General features: G+C 43.2%; 1 protein-coding gene across 1 annotated transcript in view; it reads right to left on the bottom strand.

Moving 5' to 3' along the window:
- Window positions 1–3,495: 3,495 nt before the first annotated feature.
- Window positions 3,496–15,000, bottom strand: part of nsmfa (NMDA receptor synaptonuclear signaling and neuronal migration factor a) — a gene marked incomplete at both ends in the record, with an annotated part of 51,715 nt that continues 40,210 nt past the window's right edge. The window contains 7 exons of the mRNA XM_080756732.1: window positions 3,496–3,593; window positions 6,251–6,326; window positions 8,755–8,857; window positions 9,902–9,981; window positions 11,844–11,914; window positions 12,980–13,013; window positions 13,790–13,873. Of these exons, the coding sequence (XP_080612858.1) occupies window positions 3,496–3,593; window positions 6,251–6,326; window positions 8,755–8,857; window positions 9,902–9,981; window positions 11,844–11,914; window positions 12,980–13,013; window positions 13,790–13,873 (546 nt within the window). The remainder of the gene's footprint in view (window positions 3,594–6,250; window positions 6,327–8,754; window positions 8,858–9,901; window positions 9,982–11,843; window positions 11,915–12,979; window positions 13,014–13,789; window positions 13,874–15,000) is intronic.

Below are 15,000 nucleotides of genomic sequence, written 5' to 3'. Positions count from 1 at the left end.
TAGACAGTTCATATATTACACACACTTGCTTGTATGCAAGCAGGGTTCGATTTGCTGAGGGAGATGGGGCCATTCTTTTTTTCTTTTTTTTTTTTTACGTCGGTGGGTATTTTCTTTTTAATGCCTGACTCTGGTCAGACTGAATTAAATACATGCATTTGCTTTTTGGGTCTTATACGTTTGGATGATATCACAATTTAACCAAGAAAATATAGTCATCACGTTAACTCTGGCGACATATATCTGGCACAAAGTTGTCAAACCTTCTACTGTAGCTCACAATGGGTCGCGGGTGTGACGAGTTGTGAGCTTGTAGAGCAACTGTTTTTGAGCTATTTGTCGCACGAAGAAATATAGGTCTTAGTTTAGTGGTTTAGAAATTGTCCACCGTTGGTTTTTTGTTTCGATTTGGTTTTTTTATCGAACCCCAAGTATATATGGATAATGCTCATGCACTCATTTACATTTGTAAACATGTGTGCACAGGGCGTGCGCACACACACAATCGACATTCTATAAATTTCACCTTTTTTTTTTTTCTCATATAGGAAAAATGACTCAACTCTTCACAATTTCCGGACAGATAATACATTCATACCAATAGTGAATGGCAATGAAGGTTTACAATCTGATCCAAATATAGACAACAAAGAACAATTACTCCATGGCTGAAACCTGAGTTATTTAAAAGTATTTCCTTATGAAACGGCACATAAACACATACAAAATAAAACGATGTATCATTATTCTCAGAGTAATTATTTGCATGACTAAAGCTATGCTATCATATTCATGTAATATATATATATGTACACAATCCATGTATGGATTTATATAGCTCTGCTTTATCTCCTGTGACTGTGTTAGGGAGATAACAGCTGTGTTGTGTAACTTATGCCATGATTCCCAGATGTTTTCTGAAGCACATTGATCTTAGAGAGTATGTCTTTGCAACAAAGGATTGACGATGCCGTTTTCCTTTACGTTTGTTTTTCTTTTTTGTATATGTATATTATTCAATTTTGTATTCTCGTTTTGCTTTCAAGTTCAAGGACATCATGGGCACCTCGATCGTCTTTTCAACCCATTCTGACCTGAGATCAGATTCTGAAAAAAATGTCTTCTACATCCTGACAGTTTTCTGATAAATCTATGTTTCTGTCTATTCTATTCTTCGATTTTTCAAAAAATAGCAGACCTACAAGCTCGTAAGTGCGCCACTCGGTGGCGCGCTATGAGCTTGTAGATCTGCTATTTTTAAATAGCTAAAGCATAATAGTGCTAACACCAAAAGGGGTTCCCGCCCCTGTTAAAGTATAAGTATAAACTATGGTTCATGTTTTAGGTTGTTATTAGAGGAAGTAAAAGATTAGTGTTAGTGTTATTTTTTTTCTTCATTTTCTGCTTTTATTATGGCGATTCTTTTATTTTTCTTATTTACTATAGTCCTACTAGACCCCAAGAAATTACATCTGGCCACAAAAGATCACAGGATCTACTGAATGTGAAGGAGGCCTACTGGGGGGAAGCCACACTGTGTGTCATATAGGCTCAATATGTCAGTTTGACACATTCAGTAGATCCCGTGATCTTTTGTGGTCAAATATAATTTCTTGGGGTCTAGTAGGACTATAGTAAATAATAAAAAAAAGAAATCGCTATAAAATGTTGTAAAAAGAAAAACATATTTAGCCCCATGTTCGAATGCCTGTTAAAAACAGCTAAAATCACTAAAACAAAAGAAAGCAGCAAATGAAAAATAATTCATGTCAATTAGCACTCATCTTTTACCTTCTCCAATTACAACCTAAAACATGAACCTTGGTTGAAAAAAACTAAAGTTGTCCTTTAAAGGACCACTTCACCACTTTTCAACCTATCTTCATATAATAGGTTCTCACTAATAATCATGATAAAATGACACGATTTTTATCTACTCAGTCTGTGTCTCATAGGAGGGCTGTGGGCAGTTTATAAACCGTGACAACAGTGACATCATCATTAGGCAGATTATTTTTTTAAACAAGATTTCTTCATAAAAAAAATAGATTTTAATTATCGTGAGAACGATGGCTTCCATTTAGGCATTGCAACTTTCCAGGACTAGAAAGCCTGCAGTTTCTATTAGCTTGTATTCGCCATCGATGATGTCACTGGAAGACGGTTTCTGAACTGCCCACAGCCCTCCTATATGAGACACAGACCGAGTAGAAAAACATTGCGCCATTTGTTCATGATTTTTAGTGAGGACCTATTATATGAAGATAGGTTGAAAAGTGGTGAAGTGGTCCTTTAAGTAAAATAAAGTATACATGATCATTACATGATTAAACATTCGACAATTCAATTTCAAATATGTCTACAATTCCTACAAAACCTGTATATATATATATATATATATATATATATATATATATATATATATATATATATATATATATATATATATATATATATATATCCGTCATTTTGGAGCATAAAAAAGAAGTTGAAGGATAAAATTAAGGCCGATAATGATGTACCGAGCATCTTCACATCATGTATACTTTAATTTTAAATTATAATTTAAAATAAGAAAATAGCCGCAATTTTACATCGAGGTGCCCATGATGTCCCTACTAGTGCCCTGCACCTATCTTGTATCCGTCCATCCTTATCTCTTTTGCCTTTCCAATCTATCTATGTGATCATTTGTTTATCACTCGGCCTTATTTTCCGTAACTATGACCTCACGACGCGGAAGTCGAGACTTATACAAACAAACAAACTAACAAACACGAATGGAGGAACACAAAAACAACCAGTCATCCCCCGTAGTCCACGCCTTTGTCTCATACCCTCCGCGACAGCCATCATCACGACAACCATCCGTCCCACGTTACACTGTCCTCCTTCATGGCGTCTTATCGATGTCCACCCACGGTTAATTAAATGAGGTTATAGGAAGCGAAGAGACCGTTTGCGGTGGACTCCATGTTGCCTCCCCGGAAAGAAAAGAAACACGGGCTATATATATATGCAGCCAAACACTTCCGCGTTCAGCTTCCTCGGTCTCAACGTTTCTCTCCTTCCAGGGAGCAAACGTGGAGTCCACCGTTATAGGCTATATACGCTTCTTCGCTTCCTGACCTCATTTTAATTCACCTTGCATCCATACCCTGCTCTCCAGATTGGAAAGCAAAGTACTGCATGATGGCTGTCTCTAAATGTGTGTGTGGGGGGGGGGAGTTTTGCTGAGCAATTTGGTTTTGCGTCCAGTCTCTGGACCCCCGGGTTCATTTAGTCATAATAGATCCTCGTTATGTCCTGCAGGAGTTGTTTTGGGTTTCCCTGTCATATAACAACAGGTCCTTTGTACTGTAGTCCGGGTGGTGTGTGTGTGTGTGTACAGTAGTGCGTTGGTTCAAGCATCATGTATAGACCAGTCGTGTATAGTCCAGTCCAGGAGTCCAGTCCAGGAGTTTGATCTGTTGAATCCGCCCCCCGTCGTCGTCGTCATGCCAGCTCCTCGTAGTCCAGGTGTTTGGATTGCTGCCTCGTTTTCCACAGTCGGTAGAGGCGGAAGTCGAAATACTTCTCGATCACTTCTTTGCCTGGAAGATAATATAGTGGAACGTGTACGGGACAACGAGAGAGGGAACTTTTGAAAAACAGCAGATCTACTTTTGAAAAATAGCAGATCTATACAAGCTCGTAGCGCGCCACCGAGTGGCGCGCTACGAGTTTGTAGGTCTGCTTTTTTTTGGACAAATCGAAGAACGACTGACACAGAAACATGGCTTTTTCCAGAAAACTGTCAGGATGTAGTAGAAGATGTTTTTTTAGAATCAGATCTCAGGTCAGAAATCTGACGAATACTGGACAACTCACCCCGGTGGTTGCCCGTTTTTCCTCCCGGAATTTTCACCAGTGAGGGGGATAACTTTGTAATACGCTATTGGCCGTTTGTATTCTTTTTGGAGAAATATAAAAAAGATACTCCTGTGGAAAGGCTATATTATTTTACTTATATTGACCCTATAAACAATTTAGTATTATTTAATATATGTAAGGTTTTGCCCACTCAAATGGTACCTCATCAGATAATCCCCACATATCCTACAACAACTTCTGTAAACGGACTTCACTGTAGTAGCTTTTCATAAATGATATTTGGCTGTCTGCCGTCATAAAAGTTTATAGTTAGAGAAATTCAAAGTCCAGCCGTCTGCTGTCCAGCCTCTCCCACCAACCCCTCACTGGGGATTCTGGGAGGAAAAACAGAAACGGGGTGAGTTGTCTTGTTACCAATCTGACATGGGGCGAGGCACAACATGCTGCACAGGACAGGACCAGATGGAGGCAGATAGTCACAGCCTTATGTTCCACCGGAAACCAAGAGGATTAAGTAAGTAAGTAAGTAAGTACCAGCTCATTGGCCTTGTGGTTAGAGTGTCCGCCCTGAGACTGGGAGGTCGGGGTTCGATCCCCCGGCCGGGTCATACCAAAGACTCTAAAAGTGGGACCCAGTGTCTCCCTGCTTGACACTCAGCATCAAGGGTTGGATTGGGGGGTAAGTCCCTGCGACATACTAGCGTCATGTCCAGGGGGTGTACTTGTACATCAAGCTGCCTCACGCTACAGAAACAGGAGATAGGCTCCTGCCCCCTATGGGCCTCATGGCTCGGCAAGGATACTTACTATAGGTAAGTAACAAACACATTGCCCCTCCTTGGAGATCGAGGTACCATAGGGATTCAGAGTCACAATAATCTTAAACCATTTTGACCCGACGTTGATTCTACAAAATGTCTTCTGAATCCAGACAGTTTTCTGAAAAACCCTATGTTTCTATGTCAGTGGTGCTCAAGGACCCCCACAAAGAATGATGTGTAAATTGGCCGCGGACCCCCGCCTGAAAATATGTTGTTCCACGGAACCCCCCCCCCTCAGAAGCAAAGATTTGAGTTCAAAATGTTCGCTCTGAAAGAATATATTATATATTCAAAGATTTGCGCCACCTTTTCGCAATTTTTCAAAAAGAGCAGACCTACAAGCTCGTATATAGCGCTTGTATATCTGCTATTTGTCAATAGCTAAAGCATAACACAATGCTTAAAACACCAAAAAGGGGTTCCCGCCCAGGATGGATTAACCATATTTCATACATTGGATTGGATATAAAAAATATATCTATATATTATATATATATATATAAAATATATCCAGGCTATAGTTCCAGAGGAGAGGAGCTGCCACTCAGCCTGTGTGTTAAGGGTGAAGGTCATGTTTATATCCATCTAGGTTGGTCCAAGCCGACTGGATACTATGATGACATACAACAGCATTTTTGTGAGGGGAGAACATGTGGGGGTACCACTACCTACCCTAGGGGACACGGGGAGAACATGTGAGGGTAACTACCCTAGGGGACACGGGGAGAACATGTGAGGGTACCTACCCTAGGGGACACGGGGAGAACATGTGAGGGTATACCTACCCTAGGGGACACGGGGAGAACATGTGAGGGTATACCTACCCTAGGGGACACGTGGAGAACATGTGAGGGTATACCTACCCTAGGGGACACGGGGAGAACATGTGAGGGTACCTACCCTAGGGGACACGGGGAGAACATGTGGGGGTACCTACCCTAGGGGACACGGGGAGAACATGTGGGGGTACCTACCCTAGGGGACACGGGGAGAACATGTGGGGGTACCTACCCCTAAGGGACACGGGGAGAACATGTGGGGGTACCTACCCCTAAGGGACACGGGGAGAACATGCAAACTCCCCCAATCAATGGCAAATCTTGAGACGCGTGGGGACAAGATTTAGCGGACATTTAACCTGAATTCCCCTTTCATTGTCAATGGCAAAACTTGAGACGTGATGTGAGAAGTAGAGCTGGCTAGCGCCCCTCAAAAATCACACGCGTGTGAAGTGAGGGGCGCTCTTCTTATCGTCGTATACGTCATCGTGCCGTAACGTGTCGATTTGCTCGGACACACACATGACGTGCAATTCTCCTTTCATTGCCAATGGGAATGTAATGCTTGTCAAGGAAAAAAGCGTATTTAGCATCATCTAGTGGTTGCTTTGAACACTGCTGTCAGCTAAATGTGTTGTTCCAGGTCCATATTGTGTTCGCGTGCGCGCGTGCGTGCGTGCATGCGTGCATGCGTGCGTGCATGCGTGCGTGCGTGCGTGCATGCGTGCGTGCGTGCGTGTGTGTGTGTGTGCGCGTGTGCGTGTGTGTGCACCCCACCCTGAGCAGACAGCTCCAGCGGTGACACAAACTCAACAGAATAAGGCCTCATCAGGTTCTTCAGTTTCCCGAACAGCTGCAGGACCAAGATAAGAAAGTGCAGGCACGCAACACACACACACACACACACACACACACACACACACACACACACACACACACACACACACACACACACTCTAACTCAGTCCTTGACTCCTTCCGCAGTGAAACACATTTATCCAGTGACAGTGAGGAACACGTTGAGTATGGACTTTAAAGCTATACACAAATAGTTTAGCAACCATACACAGCTTACCCCCCCCCCCCCCCACACACACACACACACACACACACACACACACACACACACGAGCGGCAAGGACGGAGTCACTCATATAGCAACGCCAAGCGCTCCGGACGGAGATTGATAATATAGAGACGGAGATTTATCGATATCAAAACCGATCGATCGCATCGCTTCTTCCACAGGCACGGGAGGAGCGTCCGTTGCGCAACCTTCGATTCCATTATCGGAAATCTTAAAAGCGTGAATAGATCTAAATCATTCCGTCCGATTCTAAGCAAAGACGATGTTTTTTTTTTCCCCCGACGGCCCCGTCGCGGTCCCCGTCGCTATAATAATAGTCGCGTTAGAATGTATCACACCTTCCCCGTTGTTGTCGTCGATCGCCTCGGGGGGTGTTTTGGCTATACATGTTGCTATTATACTTCAGCTATATACTTCCCTTAAATGGGAAGTATATAGCTTGATTCCCTGCAGTCTGACTGATATGACTCTGATCTGCAAACAACTACACAAAGAGCAGCGCATCGTTTGATGTATACAGCAAAGCACTTCAGACGGGTTCCCACAACCCTATGGGGGTATGGTTTGTGTGTGCGTGCGTGTACATGCGTGTGTGTGTGTGTGTGTGTGTGTGTGTGTGTGTGTGTGTGTGTGTGTGTGTGTGTGTGTGTGTGCGCGTGCGTGTGTGTCCGTACATGCCCGTCTGTCTCTTAAGTGTGGCTCTTAAGTGGAAAAAGGTGTAGCACAATAACCCCCATTACAGGCTCTTGGCCTTTTGCAACGCCCCGGCCAAATGAAGTAGAGCTACAAAGAATGAGACGATAGACACGCAGAGAGAGAGAGAGAGAGGGAAGAGAAAGAGTGAGATTATACACACAGCAAGAAGAGGGACGGCTGCTTGAGAATGAGAATATTAATCCATTCTGAACGGGAACCCATTTTGGTGTTAGCACCATGTTATGCTTTAGCTATTGAAAAATAGCAGATCTACAAGCTCATAGCGCGCCACCGAGTGGCGCGCTACGAGCTTGTAGGTCTGCTATTTTTGAAAAATCGAAGAACGACTGACATTTTTAGAATCTGATCTCAGGTCAGAATGGGTTAATCAGACCAGTGTGTGTCCAGTGGAAACCTCGTATGAACCTGATCTCAGGTCAGAATGGGTTAAGAGATTACAACGGAGAGCAGAAGTGACAGCTATATAGAGAGCGCCGGGGGAAAACCAATGCAGGAAGAGAGACAGAAATGCAAAGTGAGAGTTGTATAGGCGGACATGGGGGAGGAAGAGAGAGAGAGAGAGAGACAGGAGGCATTAACCCATTCTGAACGGGAACCCACTTTGGCGTTAGCATCATGTCGTGCTTTAGCTATTGAAAAATAGCAGATCTACAAGCTCGTAGCGTGTTGTATAGGTCTGCTATTTTTTGAAAAATCGAAGAACGACTGACTTTATTTTTTTTTAGAACCTGATCTCAGGTCAGAATGGGTTAATCAGACCAGTGTGTGTGTCCAGTGGAAACCTCGTATGAATCTGATCTCAGGTCAGAATGTTCACTTCCCTGTTTATGCCTCGTCTCTCCTAATCTACGGCAGCTCTCCGTGGTTTTGACCGGACGGATAAACTACTGTAAGCTTTTTCATTTCTGACTTCTCGTCGACTCATGCCTCTCGGGTCAAAATATGAACGCGGCGGATTATTTGGCGATATTTATGGAAACGAGAGCACAGTATAAGCGAAAGCGAAAAAATATATCCGTTTTTTTTTCCCGGAACAGAAGAGGGGGGGGGGGGGGCTTTACAGAGTAAAAGCGGGCCATGTCTGTCTTTCCCCGGCCACACCCTCACAGAGCTTCAATTTTGATCCCGGGCGCAGGGCTGATTGTGTTTTTTAATGGAAAGAGACAATTAGGAGCTATATACTGTATATGAAATGACAAAGTGATTATATGATGAAGTATATGAAGACTGATTCACGCTTCTGTGACAAAAGCGTCATAGCCCACAAAGTGTCCCCTGAACAAAATCATTTTCAAACTATAGGAAAATGTGCTTATTTTTGCCGGGCCTGCAGGTTGCCTATATATATATAACCTGCAGGGTTACATTTTACAACCTGCAGGTACATTTACGGAAAGCGTGCGTGCGTGCACTGCGTGCGTGCGTGTGTGTGTGCGTGCGTGCACTACGTGTGTGTGTGCGCGTGTGCGTTGCGTACCTTTTCTCCATTGGGGTTGCCCAGGACGTAGCAGCCCATGATGTTGATGATGTTTGGCTCTGGGTTGACTTTGCTCATGAAGCGGCTAAGCCTCCTCCAGAACCTGTGTGTGAGTGAGTGAGTGGACACACACCAAGCAGACCGGAGATCAGATTCAAAAAATGTCTTCTACATCCTGACAGTCTTTCATTCTGACCTGAGATCAGATTCTTAAAAAAAAAAAAGTCTTCTATGTCAGTCGCTCTTCGATTTTTCAAAAATAGCAGACCTACAAGCTCGTATAGCGCGCCAACTCGGTGCATACTATGAAATAGCAATAATAATTTGACAAATGGAAAACATCTGAAAAGAAAATGGCGTACGGTCAACCATATCAGTGGTTATCGTGTCTATTAATTGTTTCTATGCTCAAGTAACGGACAAGGGGCAGCCAAACCATATCAAACTGCCTCTCCCTGTTCCTCAGGAAATACCTCGTTCTCTCTCAAGATGAAGCGTACTATAGTCATTTCATTTAGCCAATGCTTAAAGGACCACTTCACCACTTTTCAACCTATCTTCATATAATAGGTCCTCACTAATAATCATGATAAAATGGCACGATTTTTTTCTACTCAGTCTGTGTCTCATAATAGGAGGGCTGTGGGCAGTTTATAAACCGTCTTCCAGTGACATCATCATTGTGCAGATTATTTTTTAAACAATTACCGTGAGAACGATATGGCTTCCATTTTTGCATTGTAACTTTTTAGGACTCGAAAGCCTGCAGTTTTTATTAGCTTGTATCCCCCATCGATGATGTCACTGGAAGACGGTTCCTGAACTGCCCGCAGCCCTCCTATGAGACACAGACCGAGTCGGAGGAAAGAAAGCGCCATTTTTTCATGATTATTAGTGAGGACCCATTATATGAAGATAGGTTGAAAAGTGGTGAAGACCAAGGGCCCCCTGGGGGTCCCCCGGCCACACTTTGGGAACCACTGTTATAGTAGCCTCGGAAACCCAGACACTCCTCTCTCTCTGTCGCTCTAAGTACTCGCTCTAGTCTGTTACAGTGATTTATTGAGTGAAATAATCATATTCACTCAGACATCTGGCAAAGGGAAAAGGTTCCTCATGAGATCTCAGCGGTGGAGGCATAACTCACTGGCACATGTCCTCCTCCTTCTCCACTTTGGCGAACGTCGCCACTTTGTTCTTCAGCAGATAGAGATGACCGGGACCTCCCTGTATGTGACGCACGCACGCACACACGCACACACACATACACGCACACAGACACTATAGTTATTAACTACTACAAGTAAGACGTGCGAACGCGGGAAGCGTAAATTGCAATAACAACAATTAGAATAAATTACATACTTTTTTAAAGTTAAGTTTTTTTAAGTCAAGTTTTTTTTTTAAGTTAAGTTTTTTAAGTTAAGTTGTTTGTGTGTGTGTGTGTGTGTGTGTGTGTGTGTGTGTGTGTGTGTGTGTGTGTGTGTGTGTGTGTGTGTGTGAGAGACTAATCATTGTGTATCAACTATACTTTGCATAATGTCTGTCTTCTTAATTAAAAGCTTGGGATACCATTGGGAGTTACATCACTGATTCTCTTTACAAGCATGGTAAAGGGCCACTATTGTATGTACTGTATACTGTAGCAGCCCACTGTATAGCAGCCTACAGTACACATTCCAGTATAGCGCGCCAAAGTCCTGACGTCACTCGCTCATCCCCTAGTTCACGGAAGTAGCCTACTTAGAATAACATGGCTCATCTAAACATGGGTGAATTTTCATAATGTTGCCGATGCCTTTCAGTATACCTTCATGATGCTCAGTGACATCATAGAAGGTTTGTTTCCCTGCCCACATCGCTGGTTTTTCCTACAGGCAGGTGTTCGGGTGAATTTCAACCCGTGTTTAGTGATCCCGAAAAATCCAATACACCCACAGTGGATCTTTTTTTCTCTGTCTTAGGAATGGATTGACCACAGGAGAAGTTGCCAACTCTTTCCGTGAAAAGTCATGATGAAATATTAAAGAAGAGTGTACCTCAAGTTGCCATGCATTGCTGTACTGCAATATTATATTTGATGAGGAATGTGTTTTATGGAATATTTTATATTGGGTAAAATATATTCCTGTCTGTCTGTTTCTAGCGAAAATGTAACTAATTCAGTAGCAGTAACAATAGCGTTTTCTCTCAGTCAGTTGATTCTTCATATCCATATGAACGGCCAGGGTGACATGTTTATTTTTCAAACACAGTTCTTATATGAGGCGATCTAAAAATCCTCCTATGGGGATTATACAATGCAAATAAAAGGTACATGAACCTGTGGACTTAGCGCCCTCTATTGACGTCAGACTTCCGTGCTCTATAGCTAAAGTAGTATACCTTTACGTTACTGGAGTATTTCCAATTTTCCATACTTTTCCTTCTACAGTGGCAAATATTGCACTTTTTACTCCACTAGAATTATTTCAAAACTTTGGTTACTATACTTTGTAGATTTTGATTATTAGTAATTACCGCAAAACATACTGTACAAAGTGTACATCAACCACTTTCTGCATAATGAATACTTTAAGTTTTTTGTGCTTTTTAGGACTTTTACTCAAGTAAATTGATCCATTTTTTGTTTGCTTATAACTTTTTTTTTGCAACCCATTTTTTTCACCCATGCAGTGTCAATTATCCAATGTAATCCTGAGCGCTATACCACTTCCTCTGCCAACCTGGGGAGGGCAGCGGACTTGACCTCACGCTTCCTTCTATGCATGAGGAGTCCAAGCTGCTTCTTTTCACAGGCCGGATGTATAGCTCGTGGATATAAGGAACACGTGATTCCGACCAGTTATTCCTTTCCCCCTCCATCAGGCGCCACCGGCTGGCCAGGGGGAGGCAGTTTAGAGACCAGGATTACTGCATGTTTTTTGGCTAATCCTTGTGACATATATATATATATATATATATATATATATATATATACCGTTCTGTTGGTTATTGGCACGATTTAAAACATTCACCGAGTATTTTCTATTTGTCCTTTTGTTTTTGTTTTTTTTAATTATCATATTTCCCAGTTTTTCTATACTCACCTGACAGAAGATGAGCATTCTCCAACACTTGCTTCCTCTCCTGTATAATGTGAGCTTTTTATCAATCTCCTCTGTGGGAAGGAAGGAAAAATACATAGTAAGAGAGAGAGATATATATATATAGAGAGAGAGAGAGGATCGGATATGCCTTCTGCACGAGAGGCGTGGCCGCGTTTGGGGATTGACCAGAGAGTGTCAGAGAGGAAGGCGCTGACATCCCCGTAAGAGGGCACGTTTGGACAAAAAAATAGAGAAAATAGCAGATCTACAAGCTCTCAACGCGTCGCAGCACGACGCGTTGAGAGCTTGTAGATCTGCAATTTCCCGGGGCTCGACACATTCACTCTTTAGCTTGTGGAGATGCGGTGCGCACAGGGCCGGATCTACCATATGGGCACTTTGGCCACGTGCCCAGGGGCCCTTGGGCACCAGGGGCCCCTCAAAAAAAAAAATATATTATTATAATTTTTTTGTTTCACATAAAATTTCCCTGCTAATCGGAATGAAATAAATGGTGTCTAAAAAGAAAAAGATTAGTGTTTTATTGTTGGTGAGAAGGGGAGCTGAAAAGTGCAATTGGGGGGGGGGTAGGCGACCGGAAATAGGCCAATGTAACGGCATAAAACTGCCCCAAAACAGCAAAATTGTTGCGCGAGCGTGAAGGGGGGGGGGGGGGGGGGCCCTTCGAGTTTCAGTGCCCAGGGGCCCTCAGAGGTGTTAATCCGGCCCTGGGTGCGCACGACCTGGATTTCTAAACAAAATGCGTTTCAACGCGAAATGCCAATGCCAATAATGTCAAGTTCAGGACAGGGAAAAGGACAGGAATTCTCCTGCATGCTGCCGTGTCCGGCATGGCATATGGAAAAGGAGGAGTGCGCGCATTTGCATTCATCTCTGCATTCGTGGTCTGGAGAGTAGAGTAGAGGGGCAGTTGTTTCACAGACACGGGTAAAAGGGGCATGTGGCCCGAAGCCCCCTTTGATGTCTATGTGTGTGCACGTATACCCGTGCGCGACACGAGCACGCGTGCAACAATTTTGACACGTGCACCTCTGGATGAAGAGCGTTTGCATGAATGCCTATAAATCCTATATAGCATCAAAACAAGGCATGCAAGGCATTTTATTTTCACCTACCCAGGATGTCATCGAACGTGGCATGCTCGTGGTCCTGAGGGAAGAGATGAGGTCCAGTCAAAACGGGATCATTTTGTCAAGAGTTACAGTATAGCCTCTATACATTATACATTACACTACATTGCATTGCAGATTTCATTGAAGATAAGTGCGTGCGTGCGTCTGTGCATGTTAACCCATTCTGAACGGGAACCCATGTGGGTGTTAGCATCATGTTATGCTTTAGCTATTGAAAAACTACAAGCTCGTAGCGCGCCACCGAGTGGCGCGCTACGAGCTTGTATATAGGTCTGCTATATTTTTTGAAAAATTGAAGAACGACTGACATTTTTAGAATCTGATCTCAGGTCAGAACGGGTTAATCAGACCAGTGTGTGTCCAGCGGAAACCTCGTGTGAATCTGATCTCAGGTCAGAATGGGTTAATTATAGGGCCTTTCAAACGGGAAGCGAGGAACGCAGGTGTTGTTGTTGCCTGGATCAACGACACGACAGGGTCTCCTCCTCCAGGTCTGGATCAAGAGGGGCTGCGACAACGCAAGCGTATAAAAAAAAAAGACCAAAAAAGAAAGCTAAACAGAATCCAGGTCTGGTGTGAGTCGCGGGCGTACTAGTGTGCACGAAACGAGCGACGCGCGCGACACAAATCCCACGGGGACCGCGCTCGTGTAAATGACGCTTGCGTTGTCTCGCCACTCGCCAGCGACCTGCTCCCCCAGTGCGCCGCGCAACAAAAACGGCAGGTCTCGCTGAAAGCCATATAACTTCATAGGCGCGCTCAGTCTGAAAGACCCTTTTTTTTAAGACTCACATAGAGAATGGGAATGATGGATGGGTCGTCTCTTCGGAGGATGGTAGGGACGTACTCCGCCTTGGGGACTTTGGAGGAGATCAGCTATAAAGTGTATATATAGGATAGGCAGGGAGGAGAGACACGGGAGACAGAGGAGTATATGAGGAGGACAGAGGAGACAATATGCATCACGTTATGCAGGGTTTTTAATGCCCCCTATATATACACACACACACCAGTGCTTCCCAAACCATTTCACGTCAAGGACCCCCAAATTGACACTAATTATAGCCCCCATTTGAAGAGATATGCCATGGGGATCGACCCACGTACGTAAGAGAAGATTTTTTACGGCTCTAGCAGTGATTCCCAATGCGTTTTAAACTTCAATGACCTCCAGTTTGACATGCATTAGTCTACGTCTACGGACACCCCATTTAATGGCATTTCTATCTCTGGGACCCCCAGTTAATTTTGTAATACCAATGTTAATTTAACTCTGAGAGTGTACAAACGGTATTTGTATACTCTCAGACCTCTTTTCCACCGGTTGGTTCTTTTTGGTTTTTAGTCCATGAGCCAGAGCTCCAAAATTGGTGGGCAAACTATACCCTATATTAAATTGTTTATAGGATCAATACAAGTAAATTAATACATGATAACCCTTCCACAGTAGTAGCTTTTTCATATTTTCGATTATTTTGCATATTTTCCTACATAATGCCTCATTTGCATATTTAAAAATGTAAAATTTGTAATACAATAAATCATTGTCTTCTCAATTGGGGAAGTTTCATGGTGATAACAATCTAATATAGGTATGGTTTTGCCCTACTCAATTCATAATTAACCTTTCAATTTTGGAGATCTGGCTCATGGACTAAAAACCCAAAAGAACTGAACCGGTGGAAAAGGGGCCACAGAGTTACATTTAGTTCATTTAGTCGACTAAAATGTATATGTTGGCGGGCCTTGATGCCGTCGTAATGGCTGATTTTGCACTTGCTGAAAACGGCCGATCTACAAGCTCACAACGCGTTGCAGTGAGCTCTATATAGATCAGCTATTTCCGGCATTCAAAACCAAGTGTACAATGACTTATACGGGATCTCTTGTCCACTAGTCCATTCCTAACATTTTAGTCTAGTTTTTAATTTGTTGACGAAATAGTCAATATATTTAGTCTTAGTTTTAGTCGTCACGGCTTGGTTTTCATTTAGTTTCCAAAG

Source organism: Protomyctophum bolini (genome assembly GCF_963924005.1).
Source record: "Protomyctophum bolini genome assembly, chromosome: 22".
Classification (NCBI taxonomy): domain Eukaryota; kingdom Metazoa; phylum Chordata; class Actinopteri; order Myctophiformes; family Myctophidae; genus Protomyctophum; species Protomyctophum bolini.
Note: the sequence above shows the minus strand (reverse complement) of the source record. Positions and strands in the feature narration are given on the sequence as shown.